The 20,019-nt window shown below is 42.2% G+C and overlaps 1 protein-coding gene across 13 annotated transcripts in view; it reads left to right on the forward strand.

The window, feature by feature from the left end:
* Window positions 1-20,019, forward strand: part of LOC110508784 (partitioning defective 3 homolog) — a 220,082-nt gene that overhangs the window by 197,156 nt on the left and 2,907 nt on the right. For 8 of the 13 annotated variants that reach the window (XM_021589600.3, XM_021589604.3, XM_090224831.1 and 5 more), the window contains 2 exons: window positions 5,074-5,194; window positions 11,683-11,837. In XM_021589600.3, coding sequence (XP_021445275.3) covers window positions 5,074-5,194; window positions 11,683-11,837 — 276 coding nt within the window. The remainder of the gene's footprint in view (window positions 1-5,073; window positions 5,195-11,682; window positions 11,838-20,019) is intronic. The other 5 variants (XM_090224832.1, XM_090224830.1, XM_090224833.1 and 2 more) reach the window with 1 other exon arrangement.

Raw genomic sequence — 20,019 nt, forward strand, 5'->3', positions numbered from 1 at the left:
TTGGTTAACCATGTTTTTCCATTTCTAATTTCATAAAGCAATAAAGAAATCGTCAGCATCACCAACTTGTCTCTTTAAGGCCGTTAACTTGTACGGGTGCTGTAACATGTCATAGAGGGAGCAAAATGGAGAACTGGGCTGCTTGTGTAAATGCAGCCTTTGAGCTGTGTTCTCTTCCTCTCAGCTTAAAGGTGCAGTGCAGTTTAAAAATGTGATTTCCCTTGTTTAAAAAATATATATATATAGTTCCACACTATGATGTCAAAATAATACTCTGAAATTGTGAAATTATAATAATGCCCTTTTTGTGTAAGATGTTTGAAAAAATAGCTGAAATTTCAGCCTGTTCAGGTGGAATGTAGCATTTGTCCCACATGATGTCAGAATGTGATCTGATTATAATAGACCAATGACTGTTCAGTCTTAGGTTGGGAACCCCTGCTCTAGACCAGCCAACCAGGGCTGTGTATGTAAATCTTCACATTTGTTTTCTAACACCCACATGATCAGACTGAGCATTTCAAGGGCCAATGGAGGCTCAGTTATGAGTTATTTTCATTTATAAATAAACACAGTGATGTTAGACATACAGTGATGATTTAAAATTACAAATATTGCATGGGGGCTTTAAACAGAAATGCCACTAGTGCTTTCCCCTTAAACCAACGGCCCACCACTCACCACAAGGGTGTTCATCACAACAAAGACGGTCTCCATCCCAATGATCATATAATCATGTGTGACTCCTTTTTGTCTGGTTTTATTTGATTTATTTATCCTTTATTTATGCAGGGAAGCCACATGTAGTTGAACTCTTTATTCCAAATGAGCCCTGGCCAAGAAAGCAGCATACATTTATTTACACAACACAATGTAGACTAAAACAACACGAGTCAGTGCAGTGGTCAAGTAAAAATAGTGCACAGAAAGGCTGGCTGGCAACATTGTCAGAACAGCAGCTGGCTTTTACAGCCTGGGATTGAACAGGGATGAACTGCTCATTCAGAGATGGATTCGTAAAGCCTCAATCACTCCCAGTGGTACTCTTCTCTTCCCTCTGGAGTCCAATAAGAACGCTGGTCTCCAACCCCCATATTAATATGACCAGAATGGGTGTTTTCCATTTATGCTGTGCACCAATCGATCTGTGAGGTGCCTCCTGTTGTGTCCTGAGGCTGGGAAGGAAGAGGAGTTCTGAAAGAGGCCATTCAGATGTAATCCAGGGGATCAGGAGCCTTTGGATCAGCTGCTACTGTTACTTACTGTACGTTCTGCTGTAGGGGGTTCCCCTATAGACAGCCTTTGGATCAGCTGCTACTGTTACTTACTGTACGTTCTACTGTAGGGGGTTCCCCTATAGACAGCCTTTGGATCAGCTGCTACTGTCACTTACTGTACGTTCTACTGTAGGGTGTTCCCCTATAGACAGCCTTTGGATCAGCTGCTACTGTCACTTACTGTACGTTCTACTGTAGGGTGTTCCCCTATAGACAGCCTTTGGATCAGCTGCTACTGTCACTTACTGTACGTTCTACTGTAGGGTGTTCCCCTATAGACAGCCTTTGGATCAGCTGCTCCTGTCACTTACTGTACGTTCTACTGTAGGGTGTTCCCCTATAGACAGCCTTTGGATCAGCTGCTCCTGTCACTTACTGTACGTTCTACTGTAGGGGGTTCCCCTATAGACAGCCTTTGGATCAGCTGCTACTGTCACTTACTGTACGTTCTACTGTAGGGGGTTCCCCTATAGACAGCCTTTGGATCAGCTGCTACTGTCACTTACTGTACGTTCTACTGTAGGGTGTTCCCCTATAGACAGCCTTTGGATCAGCTGCTCCTGTCACTTACTGTACGTTCTGCTGTAGGGAGTTCCCCTATAGACAGCCTTTGGATCAGCTGCTACTGTCACTTACTGTACGTTCTACTGTAGGGGGTTCCCCTATAGACAGCCTTTGGATCAGCTGCTACTGTCACTTACTGTACGTTCTACTGTAGGGTGTTCCCTTATAGACAGCCTTTGGATCAGCTGCTCCTGTCACTTACTGTACGTTCTGCTGTAGGGGGTTCCCCTATAGACAGCCTTTGGATCAGCTGCTACTGTCACTTACTGTACGTTCTACTGTAGGGGGTTCCCCTATAGACAGCCTTTGGATCAGCTGCTCCTGTCACTTACTGTACGTTCTGCTGTAGGGGGTTCCCCTATAGACGGCCTTTGGATCAGCTGCTACTGTCACTTACTGTACGTTCTACTGTAGGGGGTTCCCCTATAGACAGCCTTTGATTTGGGGTGGGATGATTAATAGGGACTGTAATGTGACATTAGCCTGGTTTCTAGATCTCTTTGTACTGTCTAGCTCCCATAGGAGTTGGCAAGAACTCACAAACTGATCTTGGACCAGGCTAATGTGATGGCTTCCAACTCCATCGGCATGAAGATGAGTTTTGGTCAAGGGCTCAAAGTTTGACCCACCACTTTCTCTTTGCCACTCAAACCTGAGCTTCAGGTTTTAGATGTATGGCAGCGAACATCTGCTGTCGATTTTGAGGGGAAATAATTAAAGCATTGTTAGCCTTTACATTCACACAGGGCCACACAGACGGGAGTCCGCATCTGGGGGACAGATCCACTGTCTCCTCCAGGTCAAGGCCGGAGACGGTGCTGTGGCCCCATTCCACGGCTACTATTCCCTCAACTGGTGGGCCTCCAAGCACTTTTTTAAGTAGTTTTGTTTGGTTCTCGGCTGACGTCAAGTTATGCTAAACTCACAGCCTCTTTGTGTCCTGACCAAGCTATAAGCCACAGACAAAACTCAAAGGGCACATCCTATCATAACATGAAATAAATAGCTTTCCAGGCTGCCTAGTCAGCAGCCAGGCCAATCCAATGTCCCAAATGGCTCCCTATGTAGTGCACTATTATTGACCAGGGCCTATAGGGCTCTGTAAAGAAACTGAGGGCCATTTGGGATGCAGCCCAAGTCTGTTGAGCCCCAGAGGCTTAAGTCTGTAAACAATGACCCATCAGGCCAGACACAGCAGCAGATATTGAGGGAGCTTGTCCATAGGTTGTAACTCATCTAATGTTAAATCTCACCACACTGCAGGGGATTTTCTTAACTCCTTCTGTATTTCTTTTGTTCTGTTTTATCATTGATTTAAGAGTCTTGGCAAACAATAAAAGACTGAGGTAATCTCTCGATCCATGATAATTGAAGTCCATTTTTTTAAGGCTATTTGATGATAGTGGTACATTGAAGCTTCCAAACGTTTCTGTTCCATTTCAAACACAGTGTTGTGATGAAGGAAGGATGGGGCGCGCACACACTTACTTTTTCAATTCAATAATAGCCTGCCCTAGTATTATGAACACTGACTGTCCTCTTAAACTGTCATTCTAAACAATGACTGTTCAAAATAAAATGATGCTACAACACTGCCAAATGACACACTATTCCCTACACAGTGCACTATGTTTGACCAGAGGCCTATAGACCCTGGTTAAATAGGGCACTATAGGGAATAGGGCGCCATTTGGGAACAGCCCAGTGCTCTGTTGAGAGCCATATGTTCACAGGTTGCATGGCAGGCTAATATCTGATAATAAAGTGGTTCTGTTGCTGTGACCCCTGATGGGGCTGTGACCTATAGGCAGGGGGGCACACATGGTGTTCAAAGAGTATATGGTTGTGTTACATATCACAGGGATTAGACAGATCACGCATGACAGTTTCCAACCCCATACAGGCTGAATGGGTCTGTTCTTTGGTTTTGGAACCAGTGTTTGTCGGTAATGATTTAGCTATTTATCCAATGTTATGTTGTTAATGATTTAGCTATTTATCCAATGCTATGTTGTTAATGATTTAGCTATTTATCCAATGCTATGTTGTTAATGATTTAGCTATTTATCCAATGCTATGTTGTTAATGATTTAGCTATTTATCCAATGCTATGTTGTTAATGATTTAGCTATTTATCCAATGCTATGTTATTAATGATTTAGCTATTTATCCAATGCTATGTTATTAATGATTTAGCTATTTATCCAATGCTATGTTGTTAATGATTGTGAAAACATATGAGGCTGTTTCATAGATTATCAAACGGCCTTAGGTGGGTCTGTTTTAGTTGTCTGTTTTTGGAATCAGTGCTTTATTGGTGATGTTTGGGATCTTGTATTAAGCTATTTCAAAGGTCGTAAAATTAGAGGAGACTGGATACTTTTAAGAGATCATAAAATGATGTCCAGAAAAGTTACTGGCTGTGTTTGAAAGTTGAACAGTAAACTTGGGATTTCTCTTCTGCTGCTGCTCTCTGGTCGCCTGTCCTGACATGGCTGTTCAGAGTCTAACAGTGGTTTTAATTAGCTTCACTCTGAGAACACAGATGACCTCCACCTGTCTGTCCTCTCACGTATGTCTAGATAGCCCACCCCTCCCCTCTCCCCCCTCTCTTGCTCTCCCCCCCATGTAATCTTCATCAGTGCTTCTGGGACGAGGTCTGCTCCATTGGATAATGCAGAGACTTCCGCCCTCTTTCTCTCTTGTCAAACTCAATTCAGTAATTAGTCAGGTGAGCCAGGTGATGTTTTAATGGCTTGGTTGTTATGAGTGGGCCTAAAGACAATGGATGGTGAGTGATGAGTGACCTGAGGATGTAGCTAAACTAGTTACTATTGTTCATTACTCTGCTTTGTTCGTCTGCTTCCCAAATGCACCCTATTCCCTTTATAGTGCCAGCACCAATTGGCTGTGGGTAAAAGTGGGGCCATTTGGGACGTACGCCATGGTTATAAATAAAACATGATTATTTATTAGTTTTATTCATGTCTGAGGCTCTACTGTGTGTTAGTCCCTTCACTTATCATAAATATACATTGTATCTACCCGTTTCTGGACCATTTACCAGCTACACTGATAAACAGCATTCTAATTGGCACTTTATTCCCTAATGTAGTGCACTACGGGCTCTGGTCAAAAGTAGTGCACTATATTGGAATTAGGGTGTCATTTGGGATGTATATTGGCCCACCACCTCGCTCATCTAGTATTTCCTCTCTCTCCCCCCCTGCAGCAACAGACTAGCGCCTAGCAACCACGACCGGATACAGCGGCTGAGGCATGAGTTCCAGCAGGCCAGGGAGGACGATGACCCAGACGACCGGAGACGCACATATAGCTTCGAGCAGCCCTGGGTGAGTGTCTGAGACCGGGCTGAGAACCAGGCCTGCCTGCCTCTCCATGGACCAACCCCTCACTAACCACTTCCACTGCCAGCCTGGGAGGGCTGCTAACACCCTGGCTGGCTGGTTATACTTGCTGGCTGGCTGCACCGTGGAGCCTCCCACTAACAACACTGGGCCTGGCCTGAGCATGGACTGTCCAGTATGACACTGACTGAACGTCAGCCCATGGAGCCTCTTCTCTTTAACTCCTCTATAGGCCTCCCACCTAACCCAGGCTGTGTAGCTCTGATAACTCTAACAATGTTGCGTCCCAAATGGCACCCTATTCCCTATTTAGTGCACTATTTTTGACCAGAGCTCTATGAGACCTGGTTAAAATAGTGCACTATGTGGGGAATAGGGTGCCATTTGGGACACAAACAACCTCTCCACCGGCATGTGTCCTGGAGTATGTGTCCCTCTGGCACGCTCACCTGACCTCTAACCCCGCCCCCCCCATCACCACCACCACTCCCTTCATACCACCCTTGTCATCCAATCTGCCATCAGTGCCATTTGTTGGTTTGTCTGTCACTCACAACACAAGGATCCCCCCCACCTTCACATGGACCAATGGACTCCTATCTGTGTCTGATTGTGTTTCCTTGTTGGGGGTTTCTTTTTTGTGTGTGAAAGGTGGCTTTCTGGTTTTAACTGTGCCTTTTTAGAATAGGTTTAGGTATGATTTTCTCCCTTTTGATGGCATGGCTGTTGGCCACCAAGTTAGAATGAGTGAGAATTCAAACTGAACAAAATTGGAGACCTTTCTATGACCTAATTGAAGGTATTTGGTCCCTCAATTAAAAACAGCACTATTCTTCCATTGCACCAGCAGTATGCCTTAAGTATACATTTTACATTGTCAATTATGATGTAAAAATCTGAATATCAACAAAATGATTTGCCTAATGTTTGAGAGTCGCTACTTTAATATGTCTGTTGTTGTATGATATTGTTTTCCTATAAGCACTAATGTATTTATTGACTTTTGTTGTATTAATCTTATACATTGTCCATATGACGTACATTTCTACTAATTCAACTTTCATCATATAGACCTGTAATTTGCGGTGACGTTTTTAGAGCTGGTTTAGACTGTCAACATGTAGTAGTTCGTGTTTATATTGTGTTGTCTAAGGCTTGATTTGAATGAATTTTCCAACGTTTGTAAACTGATAGCTAATGAACAGACTCCATTGACATCTGGGGCTGTATGTGTCAGGTGTCTCAGAGTAGGAGTACGGATCTAGGATCGTTCATTGTGATCTAAAAGGCCAAAAGATCCTAGATCAGCATGCCTACTCTGAGACGCCTGATGCGTACTGACCCTGGGCTTCTCTTATAGGTGATGACAAATCAAATAAAGGGCTTGGTCTTGTTTTGAGTTCTGTTTGATATTAGTACCCTATAATTGAGTAAGTTGTGTGCAATGTGTGGGAGAGAGCTTTCCAACCCCACTCTGTTTCTCTGAACAGTCAACATGCATATAAAGTGCCTTGTAAAGGTTTTCAGACCCCTTTGATTTCTTCACAGTTGGGATTAGTGTTATTAAAATGGATTTAATTGTAAACTTTTTTCAACAATCTACACAAAATACTCTGTCAAAGTAGCCAATGCGTTTTTTTTTTTTTTTTAAAGATTAAACAAAATGTCATGAAAATATAGTGGTTGCATAAGTATTCATCTCCCTGGGTCAATACATGTTAGAAACACCTTTTTGATTACGAATGTCTAGAAGAACTTTGCACACCTGGATTGTGCAACATTTGCCCATTAATTATCTTTTAAATATTCTTTAAGCTTTGTCAAGAGGGTGGGTATCATGGCTACACAGCCATTTTCAAGTCTTGGTATAGGTTTTCAAGGATATTAAATGGCCATTCAGGAACATTCACTGTCTTCTTGGTAAGCACGTTGTTGATCCATCCTCAGTTTTCTCCCATCACAGCCATTGAACTCTAGCTGTTTTAAAATCACCAATAGTCTCATTGTAACATAACTGAGCAGCTTCATTCCTGTCCTGCAGCTCAGTTCAGAAGGAAGACTATCTTTGTGTCTGGGTGGTTTAATACATCATCCACAGCATCATTAACTTGACCATGCTTAAAGAGATATTCAATGTCTGATTAGTTTTTGTTACCCATCTACCAATCACTTGTCTTTGAGGCTTTTGAAAAGCTCCCTGGTCTTTGTAGTTGAATCTAGGCTTGAAATTCAATACTTGACACCTTACAGATGTTGTTTGCATGAGGGACTGAGGAAGGGTTAGTCAAATTAAAAGCATGTCAACCCCTATTATTTCACACAGAATGAATCCATTTAACTTATTTTGCCAAATGTTACTCCTGAACTACCTTAGGCTCGTCTTAATAAAGGGGCTGAATACTTAAGCAACGACTATTTTGGTTATGACGTTTTTATTTATCTTTAAAAAAAACTTCCACATTAACATTACTGAGTATTTTGTGTAGATTGTTGATAACAATTACATCCATGTTAATCCTACTCTGTAACACAATAAAATGTAAGGGGTCTGAATACTTCTGTGTAGGTTATGTCCCAAATGTTACCCTATTCTCTAATTAGTGCACTACTTTTGAACAGAGCCCTATGGGAATACCACTGCATTGTTTGTTTACATTACTGATAGAACATAATGTTCCCATGACAGCAACATTAAAGGGACAGTCGGACATTATTGCAATCACAATTTATTTCTGAATAACCAACCTCTTACAGAATCGTAAAGAAATCTAGTCATTTGTGTTATTTTTTCCCTACCATACTAATTGCCACATTATGGAAAACAGGAACATATATAGCTGGCACCCTTTTCCGTATATAGTGCACTAGAAGGTCGACCGATTAATCGGAATGGCCGATTAATTAGGGCCGATTTCAAGTCGATAACAATCGGAAATAAGTATTTTTGGGCACCGATTTGCCTATTTTAATTTTTTATACCTTTATTTAACTAGGATAGTCAGTTAATAACACATTCTTATTTTCAATGACGGCCTAGGAACGGTGGGTTAACTGCCTTGTTCAGGGGCAGAAGGACAGATTTTCACCTTGTCAGCTCAGGGTATCCAATCTTGCAACCTTACAGTTAACGAGTCAACGCAATAACGACCTGCCTCTCTCGTTGCACTCCACAAGGAGACTGCTGTTACGCGAATGCAGTAAGCCAAGGTAAGTTGCTAGCTAGCATTAAACTTATCTTATAAAAAACAATCAATCATAATCACTAGTTAACTACACATGGTTGATGATATTACTAGATATTATCTAGCGTGTCCTGCGTTGCATATAATCTGACTGAGCATACAAGCATCTAAGTATCTGACTGAGCGGTGGTAGTCAGAAGCAGGTGCGTAAACATTCATTCAAACAGCACTTTCGTGCGTTTTGTCAGCAGCTCTTCGTTGTGCGTCAAGCATTGCGCTGTTTATGACTTCAAGCTTATCAACTCCTGAGATGAGGCTCGTGTAACCGAAGTGAAATGGCTAGCTAGTTGGCGCGCGCTAATTGTCGTGTTGCTGGTTCAAGCCCAGGGAGGAGCGAGGAGAGGGACGGAAGCTATACTGTTACACTGGCAATACTAAAGTTCCTATAAGAACATCCAATAGTCAAAGGTTAATGAAATACAAATGGTATAGAGGGAAATAGTCCTATAATTCCTATAATATCTACAACCTAAAACTTCTTACCTGGGAATATTGAAGACTCATGTTAAAAGGAACCACCAACTTTCATATGTTCTCATGTTCTAAACAAGGAACTGAAACGTTAGCTTTCTTACATAGCATATAATGCACTTTTACTTTCTTCTCCAACACTTTGTTTTTGCATTATTTAGACCAAATTGAACATGTTTCAATATTTACTTGAGGCTAAATTTATTTTATTGATGTATTATATTAAGTTAATAAAATAAGTGTTCATTCAGTATTGTTGTAATTGTCATTATCACAAATACATTTTCTTTTAAATCGGCCGATTAATCGGTATCGTTTTTTTTGGTCTCCCAACAATCGGTATCGGTGTTGAAAAATCATAATCTGTCGACCTCTATAGTGCACTGCTTTTGAGTGCTCAATCAACATCATGCCTTCTGTAGTGGCCACAGTGCCTGATCTAGACTAATGTCAAGTCCAAAGGAATAGAATCGCAGTGGGTTATCTCAATATGTCCGCTGACCCACTCATCATGGAACATAGACAAGGTGAATGGAATTCTGGGAATTCTATTCCTGGGCCCATAGGGTAAACAGTGAAGGGAGAGTATAGGTGTTACAGCCATGTGGAAGCACTGACCCTGTCACTGTAAGTGTTCTTAGCAGGTATTGATATTAAATATCTGGCCAGCTCTGTGCATTATCTCCTCTACAGCCTGCCTGTTGAGGCCTGCTGTCCAATTTCTGTGGGCTGCAGAATAATTTCCCTAATTATCCGGTTCTGCATGCTGTTTAGTTAGGTGTTCCTGGTTAGCTGAAGTGCAGTTCGACAGCTCTACATCCCCTGATTGGTACCCCTGTGGATGGTATATTTCTCACTGTAGAGGAGAGCAAGTTCAGTAGGTAGAAAATGTTTTGGAACTGGGTACTACCTGAACTTGCTAAGTAAGAACACCGATTTTTCACTTTCCGTCACAAAGAGTGTTGCTATGGTGTGCCCTACAGAACACAACCCTAGTTTCCGTGGGCTAATTCCATCACAGTGACTGATGGGTAGATATCCAATCTGTGTTGTGGTTGCATTGGGGACCCTTTATTGAAGTCATTTACCACACAGAGCAGTGCATCGACTGGCTGCTTCCGCCAGCAGCGCTATATTGCCACACTGTATTGTTCATTTTAATACCTCCATTAGCTTTAGGTCTTCTGGGTCATGTTTTATCTACTGGTGTTTCCTCATGTTACTAAGGTATTATTTCAAGACACTAAAGGGATCATTCCCCAATACTTCCCCATATTGCAAATTGTAATTTACATGTACGTGTATAATCACAGTAAAATTCACATCTGAAAATGACTGAGAGCTAGCGACATGGATGGAGGTGAGCTGCCTTTACGTGTCCCTAGCCTTGTTCCATGTTCTGTCTGGTGTCGCCATGGCAACAGATACAGCACGGCAACAGCCCAGGTTATGCCAATCAGTCCCCGATGATTGCAGGGATTCATTATGTTTATGTGCATGTCTCGGAAGTCCTCTCAGCGATGACAGGACTAATCTCTTTATGGCCCTCCCACCACTAGTGTGGCACTGTATGAATAGTTGGCATTGCCCATAAAAATAATTAGATTGCCTTTGTATTATGACTGATCGGCAGCCATTACACCCACCTCATGGCTAATGAAAGATGGGGAAGAAGAACAAAGGTGTGGTCGTTAGTAGTTACGCCGACATGTTCCAGAAAGGATATGGGATGTCTCTCTCAAATGGCACCCTATTCCTTATATAGTGCACTACCTTTGACTAGGACCTTATCCATTCTTGCACTATTTAGGGAATAGGGTGCGATTTGTGATGCAGTCATCTGCCAGGAGGAGCTGGAGATAATTAAATGATGATGCTATTCCAAGGTGCCTTGCCGTACGGTGGTGTACACTGTGTGTTCAGGCGGGTTAATGACCTGTGCTAGGGAGGAGGGAGGAAGCCCTGTCACGATGTCAGCGGAGCAGCTACTTGCTTCTTTTAAGGCCCAGTGCAATCAAAAATGTGATTGAATTATACTTTGAAATTTTTGATAATGCCCTTTTAGTGAAAGAGCTGTTTGAAAAGACCACCTGAAATGTCAACCTGCTTTGGTGGGTTGGAGTCTAATTTAGTTATTAGACCAATCAGAAAGAGTTCCAACTCTTTCTGCCCTTCCCACTCAGACCATTCCCAGGCTGTCCAAGCAAAAATCATGCTTGAGAAATGACTTCTTTTTTTTTTCTTTTTTTTATTATTAAAAAGAAAAATAATCACAGTATGGTACTTAATAATTGTTACCCAGAAATGATTTAATACTGAGATAAAAACGGCTGCATTGGCCCTTGTAACATCTACTTAACATTCATCACATCTCACTTGTCCCTACATCTCCAGCATGGTCCTCCATCCTCCCTAACCTCTCTGTCTCTCTGTCCGTTTTACCTGAGCACTATGAAGGACAAGGACAGGTAATGTCATCTCTGGATGCCTCCTGGTAAGTGTACTGCAGAGCTATATATTTAGATAGTTTGGCCAACTTTTAGAATGGACGCCATGTTTGTGCCTTTGAGCATTCCATTTATCCGTAGGTTCATGTCACAGAACTAAAGTTACATTCAATTTCTAAGGGTTCATGTACTGTAAATGCATCATATTACATAACTCAATGTCCAAACACTAAATACATGGCTCTGGTGTACAGTACGTGTCTGTGAAAGTTGTGTGTTGAATAACCAGGATGTTGGCCCATTCCTCTTTCAGCAGAACACCACCAACACCGGTCCAAGCCCGTACCAGACAGACAGACAACAGACAGGCCGACACTCTGTGTCTGTAGAGATGCAGATGCAGAGACAGAGGCAGGAGGAGAGAGACTCCTTCCAACAGGCGCAGAGACAGTACAGCTCTCTGCCACGGTAAGTGTGTATGTGTGTAACACACAGAAAGAACACCCGTAGTCCCTATTTGTTTTCCCAGGTCAAGGTGACATTACATATTAATGACCAATTGGCCATGGTATTATCCATTCATATGGATGACATCAGCCTGAAATTATCAGCCGGAATCTACAACCAGGTCATTCCTGTCTGGAGTCCAAAGCACCAAACCCACAGCCAAATCTCAGAATAAGCTCAGTTAAACCACAGTCGAGGACTGCTTCCTAAATGGCCACCTATACCCTACATTGTGCACTACTTTTGACCAGAGCACTACAGGCCCTGGTCAAAAGTAATGCATGATATAGGGAACAGGGTTCTATTTGGGATGCAACAAGGGTGTGTCACATTACCCACCACAGTAATCTGACATGATCGCACTAATCTGAGAATGAAGTTACCTTTGAACTACATGATCTGTGTGTTATTACAGGAAGTGGTGTGTCTGTCTGTGGCCTTACATGCTGAAGAAACCGCACGTGCGCAAGTTGATTTTGTTCACCCACACCAGATGCAATCAGGACACGCAGATTGAAATATTCAAACAAACTCTGAACCAATTAAAATTATTTGGGGACAGGTCAAAAAGCATTAAACATTTATGTCAATTTAGCTTGCTGTTGCTAGGTAATTTGTCTTGGGATATAAACAATGAATCCACAGATAAAAAAGGTAAATCAAATGAGTTTCTCGTCATCGCTCCTCCCTTCAGGCTTATTTTTCTTTGGACTGTATATGGCGGTTGGCAACCAACTTTACGGTGCATTACCATAAAGATGAACTGAGTGTGGACCTCAGTTCATCTTTCAATCACCCACGTGGCTATATGCACCTAAAAACAATGAGATGGGAGAGGCAGGACTAGCAGCGCTTTGAGCGTCACAAATAGAACCAAGTTCTATTTTAGTGCTTGGCCACAACGATTGAATAACACGTATGTGTACATTTATTTTGCGACGTCAGCGATGTGGTCAGCATGTTATTATCTGCTCAGGGTTAGAGGTATAGTTCACGCTTCTGATTGGCTCAGGGATTAGAGCAGGGTTTCCTTAACTTTTTCACTCAGCCGCCCTTTCCAACATTAGAGAACATCCCGCGCCCCCCCCCCCCCCCCCCCCCACGTCTATTTCTATGGGTACAAGTTACTGACAAACTGTTCACACCCCTCTTGTTGGCTGAGATAACATTTTGCAGGTTTAAAGCAAATTTCCTGCAATTATACATATTGTCTTGTGTGTTCATGTGATATTTGAGGTACTCGAACGTTACAACAAAATCAATGGACTAAAAAACCTAGATAAAAAACGTTGGCTGACATGGGTTGAGTTGTTCTGGACAAGTTTCTGACAAGTTCTAAATAGCTCTCTAAGGTCTGCAATGACTGACATGACAAGGAAACCTGCTGATGCATTACCCAATTTCAAAATTGAACCATTAGAGGATTGTTCATTCTTGTTTAGCGAGAAGCTAAACATTGGCGCCAGAGGGGATGACTGCCGTCTTATCGGCTCTTAACCAACCATGCTATTTTATTAAAAACAAAATTGCATTGTTCGTAACTTGTTTTGTAGATAATGTTGTTGCTACCGTCTCATATGACCGAAAAGAGCTTCTGGACATCAGAACAGATTACTCACCTCAGATTAGACAAACAGTTTTTCTTACACTGAAACCCTGATATTTTTCCGCGAAATCTCAGTTGCCTTTTGAGGATCAGGCGACGAGTAGCTAATCTGCCCATGCCTTCCGTCCTGAAAATCGCTGAAAAAATAAATGGTACGAACTGAAAGCACGTACACTACCGTTCAAAAGTTTGGGTTCACTTAGAAATGTCCTTGTTTGTGAAAGAAAAGCATTTTTTCTTGTCCATTTAAAATAACATAAAATTGATCAGAAATACAGTGTAGACATCGTTAATGTTGGAAATGGCTATTGTAGCTGGAAACGGCAGATTTTTTATGTAATGGAATATCTACAAAGGTGTACAGAGGCCCATTATCAACAACCATCACTCCTGTGTTCCCATCCACGTTGTGTTAGCTAATCCAAGTTTATAATTTTAAAAGGCTAATTGATCAATATTTTTGCAATTATGTTTGCAGAGCTGAAAGCTGTTGTTCTGATTAAAGAAGCAATAAAACTGGCCTTCTTTAGACTAGTTGAATATCTGGAGCCTCAGCATTTGTGTGTTTCGATAACAGGCTCAAAATGGGCAGAAACAAAGAACTTTCTTCTGAAACTCGTCAGTCTATTCTTGTTCTGAGAAATGATGGCTATTATATGCAAGAAACGGAAGATCTCGTACAATGATGTGTACTACTCCGTTCACAGAACAGCACAAACTGGTTCTAACCAGAATAGAAAGAGGAGTGCAAGGCCCCGGTGCACAACTGAGCAAGAAGATAAGTACATTTGTGTCTAGTTTGAGAAACAGATGCCTCACAAGTCCTCAGCTGGCAGCTTCATTAAATAGTACCCGCAAAACACCAGTCTCAACGTCAACAGTGAAGAGGCGACTCCAGGATGCTGGCCTTCGATGCAGCGTTCCAGAGAAAAAGCCATATGTCAGACTGGCCAATAAAAATAAAAGATTAAGATAGGCAAAAGGACACTGGACAGAGGAACTCTGCCTAAAAGGCCACCATCCCGGAGTCGCCTCTTCACTGTTGACGTTGAGACTGTGGGATAATACTTTTCGAAACGGTCATCCAACTCGGAATACCAAGTCGGGAACTCGGGCCTCTTTCTAGAGGAAGATCACTGATGTCATGATTCGGCCTATTTTTCCCCCCCAGAGTTCTCAGTTGTATTGAAAGCACCATATATCCAGACAATACCAGACTTTGACAAAGTTTTATGACAAAATTTGCCCACAAGAAGGAGCACCACACCATCTTCCTGTTCAAGTGAGCACAGCACTACAAGACGAGTCCAAAAATGTATTGTATGCTGCATAAATGATGTAATATGCCAGGGAGATAAGAAAATAAAACTCCCTAGAAAGGCCAAAACCTAGAGAGGAACCAGGTTATGAGGGGTGGCCAGTCCTCTTCTGGCTGTGCCGGGTGGAGATGATAACAGAACATGGCCAAGATTTTCAAGTGTTCATAGATGACCAGCAGGGTCAAATAATAATAATCACAGTGGTTGTCGAGGGTGCAACAGGTCAGCACCTCAGGAGTAAATGTCAGTTCGCTTTTCATAGCCGATCATTCAGAGTATCTCTACCGCTCCTGCTGTCTCTAGAGAGTTGAAAACAGCAGGTCTGGGACAGGTAGCACCTTCGGTGAACAGTTCAGGGTTTCATAGCCGCAGGCAGAACAGTTGAAACTGGAGCAGCAGCACAGCCAGGGGGACTGGGGACAGCAAGGAGTCATCAGGCCAGGTAGTCTTGAGGCATGGTCCTAGTGCTCCTACAGAAGAGATGAGTCTTCAATAAAGACTTGATAAATAAATACTTTTTCCTAGCCACCGTGCTTCTACACCTGCATTGATTGCTGTTTGGGGTTTTAGGCTGGGTTTCTGTACAGCACTTTGTGACATCAGCTGATGTAAGAAGGGCTTTATAAATACATTTGATTTGATTTTGATTTGAAGGTTGAGACAGAGTCTGCGTCTCTCACATGGGTATGCAGACCATTCCATAAAAATTGAGCTCTATAGGAGGAAAGCCCTGCCTCCAGCTGTTTGCTTAGAAATTCTAGGGACCTTAAGGAGGCCTGCGTCTTGTGTAGGTATGTACGGCAGGACCAAATCGGAAAGATAGGTAGGAACAAGCCCATGTAATGCTTTGTAGGTTAGCAGTAAATCCTTGAAATCAGCTCTTGCCTTAACAGGAAGCCAGTGTAGGGAGGCTAGCACTGGAGTAATATGATCACATTTTGGGGTTCTAGTCAAGATTCTAGCAGCCGTATTTAGCACTAACTGAAGTTTATTTAGTGCTTTATCCGGGTAGCCAGAAAGTAGAGAATTGCAGTAGTTTAACCTAGAAGTGACAAAAGCATGGATACATTTTTCTGCATCATGTTTGGACATTAAGTTTCTGATTTTTGCAATATTACGTAGATGGAAAAAAGCTCATTCATGTCTTAATCGAATTATAGATTGCCTCTTATCTGCTCATCCTTCCTTTGTCATAGTTTGAACATCTTAATTGTCAGTAGAAAACACATTTGTTTAAGCAAGTCATCCATATCAGCTATATATTTTTTTAAAGGCAATAAATGAGGCAGAATTAACTGTTTCGCTGCCAGACAAGGCTCCACTTATAGCCAGGTGTAGCAGGATTCACTCCATGGTGCTGAAAAGAAAGCTCTGCTGTTGGGACAGCTTTATGTAGGTCCTAACGGTTTCTGTGCACTGTTCGTCACCGTTATAGTGCAATTAATGTATTGTTTAGTGTTGTGTTGTGTAGTGGCTTTGCTGGCATGCATTAAAAAAATGTTTACCCCACCAAGATTTACACACCAAGACATGCTATTATCGCCACTGCTGCTAGCTAGTACTTCATCAATTCAGCTTAGTCATTGGTTGCTGATACAGATTCCCGCTTGATGAATATTTGAAGAAGCAGCTTTGTTTACGGCAGAGATTTATTGTATAAATGTCTCCCCGATGCCTGGTCAAAGAAACATCCTGTGGCTTTGTGGTGTCATTTCATTGTAATTCTATTAAGGCCAGTTGTGTTTGGATTAACCTGTTTGTTTAAACATTCCATTGTAATTCTAGGCCATTGACTTGGAGTAATATGGGGCCTGGTATCAGCTTGTGCAATCTTGATTGATTTCATATGGCCCCTTGCTTCTGCAGCACAAAACTCTCCAACACACACAAACACACACACACACACACGCTGCCATTGGTTGAATGGATGAATCATGGCCTATTTGTGATTCATGTTAGTGTGTTCATAAACAGCGTTTTAGATAAAGGTCAGTTTCCTCCTGGTGAAGCTTTGCTAAACAAGGGGTTCAAGTGAAAATAGGCCTTGAACAATGACGCTTGTTGAGAGCCCATGTTCATCATTGACACACAGTATAGATGTCACAGCAAAAGTCTTGTCATTTACATCAGGACCAAAGGGCTTCGGTGTCTGTAGAGAGGCTGTCGAAGTGCTTCCCAAACGGCACCCTATTCTCTTAATGGTGCACTACTTTTAACCAGAGTCAAATAGGTCCTGGCCAAAAGGAGAACACTACAGTGCCTTGCGAAAGTATTCGGCCCCCTTGAACTTTGCGACCTTTTGCCACATTTCAGGCTTCAAACATAAAGATATAAAACTGTATTTTTTTGTGAAGAATCAACAACAAGTGGGACACAATCATGAAGTGGAACAACATTTATTGGATATTTCAAACTTTTTTAACAAATCAAAAACTGAAAAATTGGGCGTGCAAAATTATTCAGCCCCCTTAAGTTAATACTTTGTAGCGCCACCTTTTGCTGCGATTACAGCTGTAAGTCGCTTGGGGTATGTCTCTATCAGTTTTGCACATCGAGAGACTGAATTTTTTCCCCATTCCTCCTTGCAAAACAGCTCGAGCTCAGTGAGGTTGGATGGAGAGCATTTGTGAACAGCAGTTTTCAGTTCTTTCCACAGATTCTCGATTGGATTCAGGTCTGGACTTTGACTTGGCCATTCTAACACCTGGATATGTTTATTTTTGAACCATTCCATTGTAGATTTTGCTTTATGTTTTGGATCATTGTCTTGTTGGAAGACAAATCTCCGTCCCAGTCTCAGGTCTTTTGCAGACTCCATCAGGTTTTCTTCCAGAATGGTCCTGTATTTGGCTCCATCCATCTTCCCATCAATTTTAACCATCTTCCCTGTCCCTGCTGAAGAAAAGCAGGCCCAAACCATGATGCTGCCACCACCATGTTTGACAGTGGGGATGGTGTGTTCAGCTGTGTTGCTTTTACGCCAAACATAACATTTTGCATTGTTGCCAAAAAGTTCAATTTTGGTTTCATCTGACCAGAGCACCTTCTTCCACATGTTTGGTGTGTCTCCCAGGTGGCTTGTGGCAAACTTTAATCGACACTTTTTATGGATATCTTTAAGAAATGGCTTTCTTTTTGCCACTCTTCCATAAAGGCCAGATTTGTGCAATATACGACTGATTGTTGTCCTATGGACAGAGTCTCCCACCTCAGCTGTAGATCTCTGCAGTTCATCCAGAGTGATCATGGGCCTCTTGGCTGCATCTCTGATCAGTCCTCTCCTTGTATGAGCTGAAAGTTTAGAGGGACGGCCAGGTCTTGGTAGATTTGCAGTGGTCTGATACTCCTTCCATTTCAATATTATCGCTTGCACAGTGCTCCTTGGGATGTTTAAAGCTTGGGAAATCTTTTTGTATCCAAATCCGGCTTTAAACTTCTTCACAACAGTATCTCGGACCTGCCTGGTGTGTTCCTTGTACTTCATGATGCTCTCTGCGCTTTTAACGGACCTCTGAGACTATCACAGTGCAGGTGCATTTATACGGAGACTTGATTACACACAGGTGGATTGTATTTATCATCATTAGTCATTTGGGTCAACATTGGATCATTCAGAGATCCTCACTGAACTTCTGGAGAGAGTTTGCTGCACTGAAAGTAAAGGGGCTGAATAATTTTGCACGCCCAATTTTTCAGTTTTTGATTTGTTAAAAAAGTTTGAAATATCCAATAAATGTCGTTCCACTTCATGATTGTGTCCCACTTGTTGTTGATTCTTCACAAAAAAATACAGTTTTATATCTTTATGTTTGAAGCCTGAAATGTGGCAAAAGGTCGCAAAGTTCAAGGGGGCCGAATACTTTCACAAGGCACTGTATGTAGGGAATAGGGTGCCCTTTGGACACAGACGCCATCCATAAGAGATAGCTGGTTTACATTCATTTACAGAGAAACTGTGTCTTACATGTCAATGACATGTGTCCCAAATGGCACCCTATTCCCTATTTAATGCTCTACTTTTAACTAAAGCCTTATGGGCCCTGGTCAAATGTAGTGCGCTATAGAGAATAGGGTGCAGCCCACATGTACAGTACTGGCATAATATCTAATGGAAAAGAGAATAGATAGCTGGTTTACATGTATTTACAGGGAAACAGCCCAAGTGTGTCTCTTGTGTCAATGTATGAAATATAATCAGAAATGGAGTCGTGGAGCCCCATCTTTTGAAATTGGAATCATTGAAGCATGGGTTTAAAATAAACAGCTGGGTTTGTGTTTCTGTTATTGGTTGAAAGGCCAGCATTTCTGTATCTAACCGCCGGTTGTATTTACACAAAGGTCTGGGTACATTTCTCATTATCATTTTTCCTTCAAATACAGAAATAATACAGTTTCTTCACAGCTGGTTGATAAACCTGCTAATTATGCATGGCTCTGAGACAGAAGGCTGTTTGTTTCAGCCCTGGCTTCAAATACTACTTGAAATCTATCAAATATTTTTTGAGCATTTGCTCTAGCCTGCCTAGAGTGACAGATGGGTGGGGTTTACAGTTGTGGGACTATTCTATTGGTCCATTAGGTCAGACAAGCACAGATTAAGTATTTTTTAAATGATTTAAAATAGTGTTTGAACCCAGGTCTAGTTGGTTGATGTTATTGTGTCTGTTCCATTTGTCCTGCCCCTGCGATAAGCAGTGTTCAAGGCCTGAACACTCATGCATTTCATAAGGGCTGAATACAGAGGTCACAAAGTGCCCAGTCAAGCATGAGTCTGGGTGATGTCACACACACACATATATATATACATCCTGTGTGGCTCAGTTGGTGGAGCATGGCGCTTGCAACGCCAGGATAGGGGGTTCGATTCCCATGGGGGACCAGTATGGAACAAAAATATGAACTACTGTAAGTTGCTCTGCTAAATGACTAAAATGTAAGATACCATGTCAGATGTCTAGTGTCAAACCGCCGCAGACACATAGTGGGCCGAGTTGAGTCTCATCTGCAACAGGGCTGCTATTACTGCCTATCAAACCCAATGGCCCGATCTGTGCTTCACAACAGGCCTAAATGGATGGGAATGGCTGTGCCACTGGTTTATTGTGTGCTAAAATTGCCTATTGGTCATGTGTGGCACTGTGCCTTGTCTGCCCCAGCCTCTCTCTATGGAATATCCTCTCTTTCTGAACTCCTTCTCTTTAAAACCCTCTTAACCGCT

Source organism: Oncorhynchus mykiss, chromosome 28 (assembly GCF_057628025.1).
Source record: "Oncorhynchus mykiss isolate SJ-2025 chromosome 28, ASM5762802v1, whole genome shotgun sequence".
In the NCBI taxonomy this organism is placed as follows: Eukaryota; Metazoa; Chordata; class Actinopteri; order Salmoniformes; family Salmonidae; genus Oncorhynchus; species Oncorhynchus mykiss.